The sequence below is a fragment of the Eutrigla gurnardus genome, assembly GCF_963514095.1.
Source record: "Eutrigla gurnardus genome assembly, chromosome: 12".
Classification (NCBI taxonomy): Eukaryota; Metazoa; Chordata; class Actinopteri; order Perciformes; family Triglidae; genus Eutrigla; species Eutrigla gurnardus.
The window spans coordinates 15783903-15799431 of record NC_139926.1 but is presented as its reverse complement, the minus strand read 5'-3'; the positions used below and the strand labels follow the sequence as shown (position 1 = coordinate 15799431).

At 44.5% G+C, this 15529-nt stretch overlaps 1 protein-coding gene across 3 annotated transcripts in view; it reads right to left on the bottom strand.

The window, feature by feature from the left end:
- Positions 1 to 735: 735 nt before the first annotated feature.
- Positions 736 to 15529, bottom strand: part of LOC311022386 (hyccin 2) — a 41198-nt gene continuing 26404 nt past the window's right edge. For 2 of the 3 annotated variants that reach the window (XM_084023597.1, XM_084023598.1), the window contains exons 7-13: positions 13510 to 13625; positions 12046 to 12141; positions 11193 to 11309; positions 9146 to 9233; positions 8745 to 8901; positions 7879 to 8055; positions 736 to 5343 (exon numbers count right to left, since the gene is read on the bottom strand). In XM_084023597.1, the coding sequence (XP_083879723.1) occupies positions 4706 to 5343; positions 7879 to 8055; positions 8745 to 8901; positions 9146 to 9233; positions 11193 to 11309; positions 12046 to 12141; positions 13510 to 13625 (1389 nt within the window). In that variant the 3' untranslated portion in view covers positions 736 to 4705. The remainder of the gene's footprint in view (positions 5344 to 7878; positions 8056 to 8744; positions 8902 to 9145; positions 9234 to 11192; positions 11310 to 12045; positions 12142 to 13509; positions 13626 to 15529) is intronic. The other variant, XM_084023599.1, reaches the window with a different exon arrangement.

Here is a 15529-nt window from a genome sequence, read left to right as displayed (position 1 = left end):
GTCCATTCAGTAGCTGCTTACTTTCAATCCTGTCATATGATCTTCACCTGATGACAGTGGTTTCCATGTTTACTCAGGAATCTGGGCGTTCATTAAATGGCTTTTAAAGTAAATAATAATAATAATAATAATAATAATAATAAAATAGGGATGTCCTCTTGAATTAAAATGATTTACTAGTATCTAATACAGGTTTGAGGTAAAACTATGTTTCTTAAGAGCATAATCATTCTTTGATTTTAATGATTTTAAAGTTTTGACAATCAAGTTGAGTTACAACAGGAAGTGAACTGCAGTTTGTATGTGGGATGTTGAACAAATCCCTGAAATCATGGAAATGATTCAAATACATATTTTTCTCAATCAACGCAGTAAAACTAGTTTGCCGATAATGTGGTGACTCCTTGTAAAGACAATATGGAAATTCCTATTATTATTTTTATTACGAAGCCTAATGTCATTTTAAGGTCCAATTGATATCTACGTGCATATTCAGTTGTTCTGAATTACCACCGCTAGGTGTCAGTATATCACTGCTGATCACAGCTCCCAGCACAGCTTGGAACTACCTGTATTTCTGCAATTGAAGACTTCAGTCTCTATAGACATCCGACCTGTGTCAGCTGAGATAGAATATCTGTTAGTTGATTAATAAGCTAATTTGAGAGCCCTAGTATGGTGATGATTGGCTATGAATAACAGTATTTATATACAAAGCAGACAGACACTCTTACATCCCTTACGGCACAATATTTATTCAACAATATACAGATTAATTTCTCTCTACATCTCAGACTGAAGTTCAGTTTTTTTATATTTATCTTGCTTTCACATTTGTACATTTTCTATTTACAAGATTTAAAATAGGTCTTTCTCTCCATTTATACAACATCAATAAGTACAGTGCTATCACATCATCCAGCAGCTTCCCTTGAAGCATCGAGATTAGATTTGTTATTGATAATCTGTTTATATTTCATACACCAAACTGACGTCTTTGAGCCCACAGAGCGGCAAACTGACAGGATGGCTCGACATGCACCAAAAGTCCCGGTGTGGCTTTCTCTCTGTGAGGGCAGTCGGATGACGAATGGATGGTCCTCTTTATTTCTCCCACATGAAAGAGAGGTTCCTTCGCTCTGTAGCACCACAACAGGCTGTATGAACAGAATCGCTGAATGGGGATGCTGTTGAGGACCTTAAAAACAAGCTTAAATGCATCTGCCCCATCCCACCCGACACGGATCAATAAAAGCCGGTAACACCAAAAAGAAAAGGAAAAGGGAAAAAATGTTGCATAGAATCAATTCTTACTTCAAGAACAGAAATTTTGGTGCTGCCATTTTTAAAATGTGGCTTTTTTTTTTGATAAACTCCTGAGACCTTCCAGACACCCGAAACACTTTTTTTTTTTTTTGGTTTTGAAAGAAAAAAAGAAAATAAATAGCTGTACCCTTAGACTTTAACAAAAATAGCATTGTGTTGGATGTGACATCACATAGAAATACTACTTTAAAGAGACTAAAACCCTGCATTGAGTGTATACACGTTTGCACATCTATATATATCATTAACTATCTTGAGGAGAGAGGTGGATGGATTAAAGTGCATAAAACAAAGCCCACAGTTATCACATGCAGGACAGGAAATGAACTTTGACCACCAGCAACACTGGCTGACCAAGCACAAATACAACATTTTTTTACGGCCTAAATGAGACTTGTTTTTATGAAATGCAAGTGGACCTTATGTGGATTTCTAGGCTTATTATTCTACTGAAACGAACAGCAGATAATACAAATAATAAGAAAAGAATAAAAAAATCACAGCCAAATTGTATCAACATTCACTGGTTGGTGTTCATTTCCCGCCCTGATCACATGCAAATAACACCAGACACTGAGGAATATTTGTCTATCCGTTACTCTAAAGTCGACATACAGTACCAACATGGCTGCTGGTAACCTTGGACAGGGGCACTCATATTAATGACATGAACACGCCACTGGTTTTAAAAAACAGCAAAAAGGTGCCACTCAACTCACGGCAAAATACAGCAAAATGGGACGTGGGCTCGTTGTGAGCCCCACAGCACGGGGATGACAGCAGACAAGACCTGGTGAGTGTGAACTGCAGCTGAACTCCTCTCTTCGTCTTCCACGGTCCAGTCCAGCGGGAGGAGGAGGAGGAGCATGCGAGGCCAAACAGCCGATGATTGGGTCTTTTTGGCCTGAAATGTTTAAGGCTAAAGCGCACACAGGACTCACTCGGGACCAGGAGCGGCAGCTGGGAAGGTGTGGGATTTTTCTGTGCAGACTGAACTGAACCTTTATGTACATCAAAATCATTCGCCCTCATTTTAAAACAAGCACGTGAGCAAGACATGGGAAATGCAATACAACAGCTGACATCTACGGTACACAGACGCATAATATACTGCTTTTACATGTGAACAGCAAATAGTGATAACCGTGAAAGAAAAGTGTGTCACACGCGGCTGCGATGAGTGAATCCATGGCCAAAACACGTGAAGCTGCATCTAAGGGCACATTGAGCCGTATACGTCCATCCTTTTTTTTTTTTGTCCCTTAACTTTGAAATAAGACCAGTAAACAGAAAACATAGGCATTTTTTTTTCAACTTAAGACACCCAAGCAAAATATAATTTCCTTAAGGAGAGGATGTGTATTGGCACATCTGGCAAAGACGAGGACGAGACTTGGGGTTTGGCTCGCTGGCTGTTTCACGCATCTGAAATAGCAGTGCTTTGCAGGGCACTAAACATGTAGACAAGCATGCCATGTTCAAATCACTCAGCCTGGGCAGGGAGCACTACAGAAGGCTAGCTAGCACTGTGCACAGATGCAGGCATTTAACAGCAGAGAAGATCCAACTCCATGCACATGAGGATAAAAAAAGAAAATTGCACTTCAAAAATCATTACAGAAGAAGAAGAAAAAAAAAGAAAAGACAATCCGGACATTTCTAGGGAATTCAAATAATGTTAGTCCCGATGTGGTTGTTTGATATACCGGTATGACGGAAAACCTGAAGACAGTCGTGTTCTTGTTTTGCAGCTAGGTTTTGTGCATGGTGTGATTGAACTGAAATGCAGGGCCGAGACATTCAGTCACAACTCCTCACATGTACACACAAACATTTTACAGTGTCATTGCAGTTCTCGTGTGAAACCAGTTTGCCCCCCACCCGCTATTTAATCCCCTACAACAGTCAAGCATTCCAGTTTCAAACCGATCGGGGTCTTTGAATCCTGCATCTGATTGGGAGACAGGTGTCTGGGTGGCAGGGTGAACACACAATGAGGTAGAACAAAATGTTTCATGAGCATCCAATCAGAGCACGAAACGCCAGACGATCGTCACGGTGACTGCTGTTTGCAGTGACTAGTGTAAGCCTCCAGAGGGCAGTACGTCACTGGCTCAGACATGACGCCACACACAAGCCAAAGGCTGACAAACACCTATAAGTGCTTTCAGATGGAAGGACCCATTAAATGGTTTGAACCATAACAACAATCCAATAAAAAATAGAGTCATGGCCGTTCAGCTTCAGACCCAAACCTACACTGTCTTAATCCAGTTCCTCCACAAGATACAGCTTCAGATTTTAAAGTCACAAGATGAATTAATTCCTCTTGTAGCTGCACAGTAGTGATTTCTTCAGATTTGTCCAGTTAAAAACTCGGGGGCAAGACAAACCCTCACCACATTCCAGTTTGGTTTTTACAACAATCGTAAAATTCTGATTTCACAGATCGAATCAGATTCTAATTACAGGATAAAAGGAAGGCTGAAAACTAGAGAATCACTTTGGTCCGACTGATTTCTGCCAAATCACTGTCAAAACAAGTGACAAAAAAAAAATGCTACCTTCTTTGGATTGTGATGTAATTTAAAAAAAAAAAATGATTCAAAGGAATTGACTAAAAACATTAACAAGGAAGATAATCAGCAAGAACGATTGCACGTGAGCCCGGGGAATGAAAGGGAAGGAATGAAGAGAAAGAGCAATAATCCCCACTCTTCTCCACATGAGCGACGGTAAGTGTTATTGCTGATTCATTTCTGACTGATTCAGTCCGGAACTCAAAATAATCTGAAATGTCATATATGTACCCTCTACAGCTAGCATGGCATCCTTATTCATTTTCACCAAACATTTCCTCCTTTTCACATAGTTTCTGTATGGAATGCTCAGCTTTGTCAGACGGGAGGATGCAGTGACATGCTGGACTGGAGTTACAGCAGAGGGCAGGCATCATTCACTACTTTTCTCTTGTTGCATTTTTAGTAATGCCAAATCCACCAGCAACGACTGCAGGTCACAACTGTAATGGATGGAGACACAACTCTTGAGCGCACGTCGTGCACGTCGTACACACACACACACACACACACACACACACACACACACACACACACACACACACACACACACACACACACACACACACACACACACACACACACACACACACACACACACACACACACACACACACACACACACACACACACACACACACACACACACACACACACACACACACTTCATAACTCTCATCCTCATGCAGTTTTTCTCTGCAACTCTTCACAACTCTGTGTGTGTGTGTGTGTGTGTGTGTGTGTGTGTTTGTTTGTTTGTGTGTGTGTGTGTGTGTGTGTGCCATGCTCTGCACTACACATTAGACCTGTGATATGATCTGCATGTTGAAACTGGGGGAGCGGGACTGCTTGGTGAGCGGAGCCCCAGCCGACAGGAGATCCTGCGCGTCTTCTGGCCTGACGAGGTGTTCCTCCTTCAGGCTGATGGTGGAATGGCGGTGGGAGCTGCCTGCTGGAGGCCCCCCTTCCTTGTCAGAGCCCCCCGCAGGCTCCTCATGCTCCTTATCGCCTCCGTTCAGGTTGAAATTCATGCAGTCAAAGGACTTGCTTGAGGAGGTGCTGCCAGTCCGCACCAACGTGGACCCCGCAGGGAAGCTCAGGTGCTTCTTAATGGGGCTCAGCTGGATGGCATCCAAGTTGATGCTGGCTGGAGGCGACTGCTGCCTCTGGTGGTACCTCCGGGCAGCAGCCTGGTGATCCACAGACAAATCTGCCTGTTTTGCCGCCTCCCTCTCCCGATCCTTCTCCCGAGACAGCCGGGCTGTGATGGCTTTCTTAATGCTGCTGCTGCTGCTGTTCAGGCTGCCGCCTCTCGGCCCCACGCTGCCGCCTGCCTTGGTGCCGCTGGGCTGGCTGCTGTTGGACGCCCCAGAGGAGAAACCCTCGTCTGGGTCGTTGATGTTGAAGGAATCCTCCCCGCCGCTCATACCATCAGCATCTGAACATGAACATGCACGAACGTAGAAAGAAAGCATGACAGACAAAGAGAAGAGTGAGCAAGGTCAGACAATGACTGAGGTACATCGAGAAATGTAAGTAAAATCTGACTGAACAAAACGTTTAACCCTAATGCTCCTACTCCTCTGGTGCATATTCAGCTTTTATTTTTTAAGAAAATCTTGACACAGCAGTTGCAAACACCTCCCAAAATCCTGAAAACCCATAACTATTAATAGAACTATTAATAGTAAAGTGCCAAAATATAATTTAGACATATCTGCAAAATCAAAAGAAAGGCCCTTAGCTGCTGATTCTAGTTACCAGCGATGTGACCAGGACTCTCACAAACTGATTCATCTAAACAATGAGACTAAACATGTTTGGAATTAATAATGCAGAATACATAAACAGACTAAATGAGCGATAACACTCACACTCAACAGACCCTGCTGCTTCATTAGCCCACTCATTATGCACCAAACAATAGGTACACAATGACTGAGCTTTTGATCGTGTGATGTAGTTAAGATGGACTGAAATATGGCTAGCTGTGCATTTAGGAAACATGAGTTCAATAACTGCCGGATAAGAGAGCTCGTCTAGTAAAATATGTCATATTCAATATATATGAGATTAAAATATCTGCTGATAAATTGATAGAACGAGCACTGACATGAAGACATCTAAGCAATAGAACATTTAGTAATCCATTCATGACCTCACTGATTGAAAGCTGAAAGGGAAAAAGATAAATTGAGTTAAATAAAAAGCACGTTATTGACATACAGTGTGCACGGTAAAGCCTGTTAAAACAGAAGAGACAGAGGATCGGCAGTCTTACTCCGTCATGCATTGTCGGAACAAGCAACATTGGACGAGAGGGAGCCACAGGCAGCACCGGAAAAGAAATGGAGAAACAGAGAAGAAAAAGGTCCAAGACTGACATGCACATGACATGAGGAGAAGACACATGCTCTCCAGCCCCATCCCTCGTTTCTCCTGCAGCGTTGGCCCGGCGGTCAGATGGAGAGCACTGAGGCGAGTATCCGTATACCTCATCAGATCAACAGTTAGCACTGACAGCCCACAAGGCTAAATGGGCCAGTCCGCAAGCCATTACATGTCAACAAGAGTGCTTCAAAGCTTTGCAATGAAAAGGATCATATCAATGTTTTGCATGTTTTAGCCTTTTGACCACTATTTGCTGATTTGTGGAAAACGTTTATATGCTTGGTTTCCGGTCATGGCTGCAATCATTTCTGTCTGAAATGTGAGTGAGCTCTACAATCCAAGGCATGGTAAGCATTTTGTTCTGCAGTAATTGTACTCAGTCACTGAGTGATCAATCATCTTTAGAATAATCATAGTCCCTTAACTTGTTGGCAGATTTCCATCTATTGCAATGAATATTCAACACAGCTGCACCAAGTTATAGATTAAATATCATGGGATGAAGACAGGTGGCACTCAGACAAATGTGGACCAGAAGCCAGGGAATGAGCTGATCCTCGCTTCGTGTCAAAGGGATCTGAATGATGCTTCAAGATTTCAAAAACATGTAGCAACCACACATGGAAACGGACACACATTCAAGACAAAATGGGCCGTTATGACAGGTCCTGGCAGTGTCGTAGCTTTTGCGCTTCAAAGTATGGGATTAGCAAACCGTGACAATTTTCAGTCTGCTCACTTGGCCTTGTCAAATTGTTTCCAAGGTTTCTTGTTTGAGTGGGAATTTTTCAAAGCTTGCCGTAGCGTGCACATGCATGATGGAGGGCTCGTTCCCACTCACTGAGCTGAGGAAAAGAAACGTGGCACAACAAACCGTCAGCATTAGGGCTGCTGGACTGAAAAACAAAATGGAAGGCCTCTTCCTGCAGAATGGCGGCAGCAGCAGATGGTTGCTGCTGGCCCGAGTGACCCAAAACCTGTGGTGCTGTCACACCACGAGGGGCACTACAGAAAAAAAAAAAAAAAAGATGTCGGGTGCTCTGTGCCAGTTTGTAAAACGGACGTAGTTTCCCTGTCAAAACTACAGAGAAAATAAATCTATAAAACCAATTATCAGACATGGAGAGTTGAGGAAGCCCAGAGAAAAGGTCAGGCTACAGGCTGGGCATAAACATGCTCAGTGAGTGACAAGGGCAGCAGTCTACAATACGTTGGAGGCAATGAGGAAAAAGAGAGGATATGACATGATGACAGGCCCATGCAAAATGGCCACAAGCCAAACTTCCTTCAAACCCAGAATAGGCGACTCTTCCATTCTAGGATGAGGCGAAACATAGTAGTAGTAGTGGTCTGGTACTAAAGGGGTTGTTGGCAGAGGCGTCTTAGAGACTGGATGAGTTAGTACTCTGGGGAAGTGAAGAGGCAGCCAACATGAGAACGGCAGAGTTAAACCCCCCCCTCCCCCACGCGTTGAGGAGGGGCAGGAGGAGAGGGAGGGGGAGGAGGGTTGGGAGGATACAGATCGAAGGGGCACCTCCTCCTGAGACCCTCTCTGCTCCGAGCGTCCGCCCCTGTCCCCTACCCTCGAATGTGATGGGGGGAATGTTGCTGCTGCTGCTGCTGCTGTGGTGGCTGTGAGGCCGCCCTTCTCTCTCCTCCTTGGCCGCGGGCTCCCAAGGAGTGTGGTGCTGGTGCTGGGCGAGGCTAGGAGGATTGACGATGAGGCTCAAGTCTGCAGCGGTTGAGTAGTCAAAACAATCTGGGAGTCAACAACACAGACGGGGAAACGTGGTTCTTTAGTGGCGGCAAGCCTCAACCGATTTGGGCCTCATCATGGTCACAGAAGGCCTAACAGGTGACTGTCTATTCATATGTAGGTAATATAGAGGAGGGGGAAAAGGAAAAATGCACTGCCCCATTAATCGCCCATCTACTGGAAAAAAATGGAGTCACAGGCTCCATTTTGTCAGGAAAATTCTCACAAACGGCAGACCTTAAATTTATACCAAAGCACAGCACACACCTCATAGACAATACAAGCAAAAAAAAAAGAGCAATAAGGAGCCGTGAGTGGCACAAACACTGCAACACAGACACTAAATGACTACAATAACATAACAACTGACATGAAACACCATTTGGACAATGCTAATGGTGTGACTGCTTTACACAGGAACAGATATCCTTCTCACTGCTAAGGAAGGAAAAGTCAATCTCTCACCAAGTAGCTCCCTCTTGTGGCCTTTCACTGATCAGGGAAAAAAAAGTTTTTTAAGTTTAAATCATAACCCCAACCTATCGTAGAGTGCAAAATCCTTAATGAGAGAAATAAAAAAAAATAAAAATGTAATGGATCTACTACGCTGTGACATCTACTGAGATCTCTATTGCACTGAAACCTGGTTCACTTGGCAGCTCTTCCCGTTTCCAGGGCTGTGGCAGTCTTACCCTCTCTCTTCCAGCGGTGGCGTCGTATGGAGGCGGTGGTAATGGCTGAGATAGAGATGCGGCTAATGGTGGGTGTCACCTCCACCTGGAGCACCTTGCGCCCCCTTGGCTCATCGGGAGCACTGTCTGGCAGCGAGTTCGTCATGGCGTTCCCCAGCTGGAGGTGACACATACACAGCTTCGATAAGCAGTTGAATGATAGAATCAGGAGGGTATGGCAAGATTTGATTATCATCACCGATTCTTAAGGATTGCGATGAGCCTGTACCGACTTGTGTGAAACATGGCAGATTAACATCATTGTTTTAATGCAGTGTTTTGAAATAAGAGGCGCAAGCCCAACAGTTGCAGACAGGTTGAATATGTGATTAACTCCATAGGTATGTTGCTGTTGCTCTTACCAAGAGAGGCTGGGAGTAAAGCTCCAGCTGGGCTCTGTACAGAATGTCCTCCAGAGCTTCCCGCCCCATCTCCCACTCTCCATTGTATCTACACATCACAAAACACACACGCACGCACACGGGGATTTAAAGACGTCATGTTGTGAGCTTATTTGCGGAGGAACAGGAAGGTCTGAGTCACATCCCTGTGAACTATTATTAGTTATTAAGTAATGCCTGCAGCGGGGAAGAAGACGCCTGTTTGACCCGTGCGTTACCTTTTTTTCTTTCAGAACAGACTGGTTTAACGGGAATTCACATACATTCTTTGGGAATTCTGTGAAACTTTCAAAGGTGAATGCAGAAAAACTTCACCGTGCATATTTAGCAAAATGTCACTGTCAAGACTGCTATTTTGTGTAAAGCCAGTGTTTTCAAATTATATGCAAATAGTGTGATGAACCCAAGTGCAGGTATAGGTAAATCTTTTGGTTCATCACCTGGCACTTTACTAAAGACAGAGGCAGCACACAACTCCATAAACGCATTACACACAAAAAAGGAACAGAAAAGAAGAAGAGCCGCACGGCTGAACTCTCTTTGATCCGGACAAATGCGTGGGGGTTCCCTTTAGACTCGAGATGAAAGGGATGGAATGAATGGGCAGGTAAAAAAAAAAGAGGCTCTCTGATGTTGGAAAGGCTGGAAATTTGCCCCTGAATACATTTCAACCCTGATAGGGGAAATACATTTAAATAAAATTTGGCATGTCAGTTTGTCCCGATGTCCCTGTGTGTCTCTCCCTCTCCCTCTCTCCATGTGGTATTACAGCGCTGTAGCATTAGCACACATATTAACCTAAATCCCGGAGTGTCCTCGCCGAGTGCCAAGGTCCCCTTGTGCATGTGTGGAGCTGCGGATTGTTTATCTGCCCTTCATATGTGCCTGCTCGATCTAAGGGTGCATGTGAGAGCTCAGGCTGGCACTGAGGTGACCTATGGTAGGGATTACTAAAAAGGCTATTATTTGTACAGACACATGCACACAGTCTGTTTTTTGTTCCCCCCCCCCAGCGGCACTGACTGCTCCAATCTCCTGATTGCTGCTGTGTACCCTCACGGGGGCTATGAGGAAGAATGCATACTCATCCCCCCCCCCCCCCTCCTTCTTTCACCATCCTCAACAGTGATGATTCTAGTCACTACCGTATCAGAGGATCCATCTTCTCGGACAAGCTATCATCGAGGAGCAGTAATCAGCTTTGCAACGACTGTCCTCATAGGGGATGAAATCACCTGCTCCCACAATGCACTGCTGATGTAATCAGTCTGTGCAGTGGGGAGCTTCTATCCTTGGTGGAGTGTAAGCATATGTTGTTAAGTGATTTTCTGCCATAGATCGCAGCAAACTAGAAGAGAGACTGCTTAGTGAGAGATTAGTGATGTCCCACAGAGGCACGATTACAAGAAATGAGAAACGTTGTGTCGTGTAGCTCATAAAAGGAAGTCACGCACGTGATGATATCTGTTGAGGTGAGCAACAAATGAGACGAGATCATCTTCCTGGCAATTACCTGTTACACATTGATCTTTAAATCAAGAGCAGTGTGAAACAATGTGACAATTTGAAAGGGGTCGCTCCAAATGAGGAACCCACAGAGAGATATCGCCAGAATCTGCAGCTGGGCTTTACAGAGATGTATAGCAATTTTCAGCTCATTGTTTAGCAGTCCTGCTGCAATTGTACCGTTTAGGTTCACCTTCAGCTGGGATCGGCTACGCCCCCCCCCAGCATGTGACCCTGAATACAGGATAAGCGGTAGACGATGGGTGGATGGATGGATGGTTCACCTTCACTGCTGACAGACGCAGCTAGCGCATCGCTCGTGAACTCATAGCCACTAAAAGAACTATAAGAACTTCCCTCAGGAATTGGTGGAGACCGAAAGCAGAGCTTTGGGAATGAATGCCAGACTTGTATTAACCACGTGTAAATGAGGATTAGAGCAAAATGTTTGCCAACAACTTGGATAAAACTAGCAATTTCTGCAGCTTTAAACAATACATACATGGCGTGATACACGGCAGTCAACATCTGCACCATGAATTCTGGGTCCAGCAGCACGCGGTTGCACGCTTCCCTCCAAAGCTTCTGCTGCTGCCGGGGGAAGCCACATACACAGAGCCTGATGAGGGAACACACATACACAGTCACATGAGTAAGGTGAATAGTCATACGGTAAAGGGAGGGAGCAAAGGTCAGATGAGCGCTGATGAGAAAAATAACTAAAAGGGAAGTACAGTCACCACCAGAATAAACTAGACAAATAGCAAACACATGTGAGCAAGAGGAGACAGATTTAAACTACTTTACACTTGTAGAAATCCGGCGCGGTTAGGCGATGGGTTGGGGTCTACACATCGAGGGTAAACTCAAACAGTGAACATTGGTCTTGTGCACTGAAGGCTTCACAGTCACAGTTGGCCGTCCGTCTAGACTGAGCCTGCCTCAGGCGTTGTCTAACTGCTCACTCACAGTAAGGAAGTCTTCATATCCTGAACCGTCTACGTGCCGTGGAACAATGACCAGACTCCACTACAGAGACTCACTCTCCTAACTCCGGGGCAGTGTTTTCCAGACGGACAGACTCGGACAGGCATCCAGTGGTGAGGCTTTCATCTGGCCTTTCAACTGAACCCTCGTGAAATTGTATTTATCAAATCCTCCTGCAACCAAGGATAGTCCGGATCGAGGTCAGTGTATGGCTACGGGGTAGAGGAGGTGATTTAATGCTAGAGCCAGTCGGGCAAGTAATGGAGGTAGAAGAGGAGAGCGCTCAGTAATTGGGTACAAAAAGGACAAAACTGTTGGTGGTAAAAGACAAAAAAAAAAGACATGCTTTTCACATGTGGTTTCCTCACCTTGAGCTCATTCTGCAGACCGACTGATAGGAAGATAGGGGCATGTACACCACAGCAGAGTTGTAGCAGAGCATGAGGAAACACAGCACTTCAAACCTGCAACCAGAAAACAGTCCAAATCAAGCACACTAATACATACTATTACACGGGTCAAATTAACGGAGCTAAACCCCATTTTTGTTCACAAGAACATCCTATTCACCAATTTCAGTGACACCTTTGCTGTAGACAATTATGTCGAGTTGCTCAAGCAATTTATGAACTCTCACTGTAAAACGGTCTGTTAAACTGCTTGCCTAAGCAGTTTTACTCATCTACTGTATGTAGATGCACAAGCCTACTTTAGTAATCACCCTCAACTCTGCCAATTAAAAGTTAATTCTGTTTCATTTTAACGTGATGACGTCGATTCTACCTGCTGTAGAAAAACTGTAAAAACAGAGTTGTTTAAATTTGTAAAACCAAAAGTTTAAGAGACCGATACTTGAGAGCATTGAACTGTTTAAAGATGAATTAGGACAGAAGCAGTGTTTGTATGGCATCATACGCTAGAAAACACTGGTGCGTATGATGAAAAGATAAATGGTGGTGTTGAAAACGAGAGCAGAACAAAACTGTCTACCAATATCAATAGTGTGTATCCCGATTGTGTATGGTGTGTGTTTTAGAGTGTGTGTGCTGATGGAGGACAACCAGGAGCAGGGCCTCGAGTGAGAGGGGCCATAATTGACTCAGGGGGAGGTAAATGGCCTGGTTGTATATCAGCCGTCAGAGTGAGCCGGTACCTCTCAGGAGCATCAGGCTTTCTTCTCATAAACGCTATCTCAGGCCCAGGCACACAAATGGGTCTCCAGATAAGCTATGAAGCCCTGGCCTTGCTGAAAACCACTCGCTATATTTATAATGCTCTATGTTCATCACAGCCAAGGGCCACACCGCTGTTGATAACCGGCTGCTCTTAAACCTCTGAAGTATGAGACCTGACGATGTGCGTCTCTGCGCATGTGTCGCTGCAAACAGCAGACCATTTTCTGGCAGGACTCCAGCATTCTTCGTTACTCTGCTGAGATTATCATTCACCCACAGCTGCAGAGAAAATGTGGGGGGCCAAAAAAGCTTTCAGTCCTGCTTACTCGGGCCAGGGGAGGCTGAATGAGAGACCGGGGTTATGTTCTGATCATCTTAAAAAGGGGAAGGAAAATATTTAAGATGAAATAAATAAATAAATAAGAGAGAATGATGAGTCTGGTGTGTGCCACCTGTGTTTACTAAGGCTGAATGGCCTTCAGTGCGGCCGTTTCTGTGTCCAAAAGCAACAAAAGGTTTCACCACACTAGTAAGTCATTCAATACGGTAGAGCTAGCACAATGTCTCCAAACCGCTGCAATTTAATCTCTTTTGTGACGTTGGCCATGTCTCGGATAATTCCCTCTATGTTAACAGCTGACGGAGTCAGCGTGGTACCTGTTCTGAGCCGTGAAGGTCTCTCTCTGTGGGTGGAGGCCACTGTACACCACTCTGATCAGGTCATGTTGACAGAGGGCCCCCTCTGTCAATGCCATGGAGCCCAGGCTAGAAGGCTACACACACACAAAAGAAGAACAAGGTTAATTAAACACTATGCTGGCTCTTACAAGACGCTAGTAAACTGGCAGTCATGACATTGCGATTTTAGCAGGTCGCCAACAAGCTGCTGCACCCTTCAAGTTGTTGATTGATAAACTGGGGTCTTTGCTGCGCTCAGATGGAAAACTGCTGTGATAAGTGGTCAAATTTTATTACAGTGTCACAATGTTACTGCTGGAACTCAGCCAAACTCTCACATCTGACTGGATTAACTGGCAGCACCATACACCTTTCCGCTGGTCCTATTTATCAGTTTCCAAATTTGGGATTTGTTTCCAACTCTGGTTGATAGATTGCTGACTGTACAGTTCCTCTAAAAGTTATGCGTTGCAATTTTCCCTGTAACTTCTACAAAGTCCTTCATGCAACATTGAGCTCAAAATGTCTGCAGTAGTTCCTTTAATCCATGTTTCCATTAGTCTCTCCACTTTCTCTAAAGGCTCCTGCACACCTGATGTATCTGCTGGCTTCCTGCCGAGTTTGGAGTTGGACAAAATTTGAAGATGTTATTTTACACATCACATGAGATACCCTTGATGAGTTAGGCACATGTTAAGGCTGTTATCTACCAACTAAACTCTTTTTGATTGGTGATTTTATACAATTATATGCAACAGGTGTACAGACTATACTGTATGTGTAGCTTTTGTCATATAAAATATGGTTAAGATGATATCAAGCAAATGAAACTTAAATCTTCTCTTTCTTCATGAATACAATAGGAGAATGAAGGGACGCAGGTAACGACTGAAGAAATTACTGATCCAAGTCCAGCTGACAAAATGTCCAAAGGCCCCTCTATGCTGATGACATGCAGAGCAAAAGTGGAATTGATGCTGAGCAGAGAAGAAGGGGAGGATTGATTAATTCAGAAAGAGAGACTGCAGTGTGTGCTAATACTGGAGGTCTGGGGATAAGGTTGATGATATGTCGTGTCGTACAACAGCCGAGGAAGCATGCTGTGATTCACACACACATGCGTAGCCCCCTCACCATGCTTTCTTCATTCTCACAGCATGGAGGGAAGAGCCTCTCATGCTTGTAATTACAGCGATAAATCGCCCTCAGCACACGCCACACACTGTAGTCTCATCGACACTCACAATCTCACACACACTGGTGACAGACAGCGGGGCATGCAGAGCTGACGGTGCTGAGGTGGACGTGGAGCTCTGCTGCAGCTCATCTGTGTCGTGGGCTGCCTAACCCCTCACGGACCACCACACCGCTTTTAAAAAACCTGCACAAGACCTGAAACTGGTTTGAAACGGTGCAGCTAATCCGTCACATATAGTCACCACTTATTACATAATCCATTCACGTTAATGTCGCTGAGAGCGGCGAAGGATCACTGAGCTGGTGTGTTTAATTATATTGTTTCACGTCCCCCCCCCCCCATTCTAAAACGATGATTGGACTTCATGTGTGAGGTTTTCAGGCCACACAGTGCACATTTATTCCAGCAGCTACTAAGAAGCGCTTTAGTCAAAATAAGCAGCACATACAAACGTCGTCACGGCTGACCTTTCACTACAGTGACGGGACGGGAGGAACAGGGCAGCCGCTGTAGGCCCACAGAGGAGTTTTCAGTTGCTCAGACAGAGAGGAGTGGAAACGTAAATGTGTGTATGGTATGTGTGCATCCATACATACACACTCATTTTATTATTATTTAGTTTCTCACATAATCCTCATCTCATTTGTTGAGCATCATAGGAGTTTGAGTAACAGTGAAATCAGTGTAAACCAGCATTTTTTTTTATTTTATCCTTTCTATAGAATAAAATATCCTTTTTCCTGCTTTGCACTGGGAGCTAAAACATCATCGTTCTAGCACAAACAGGAAATTAGGAAAAAT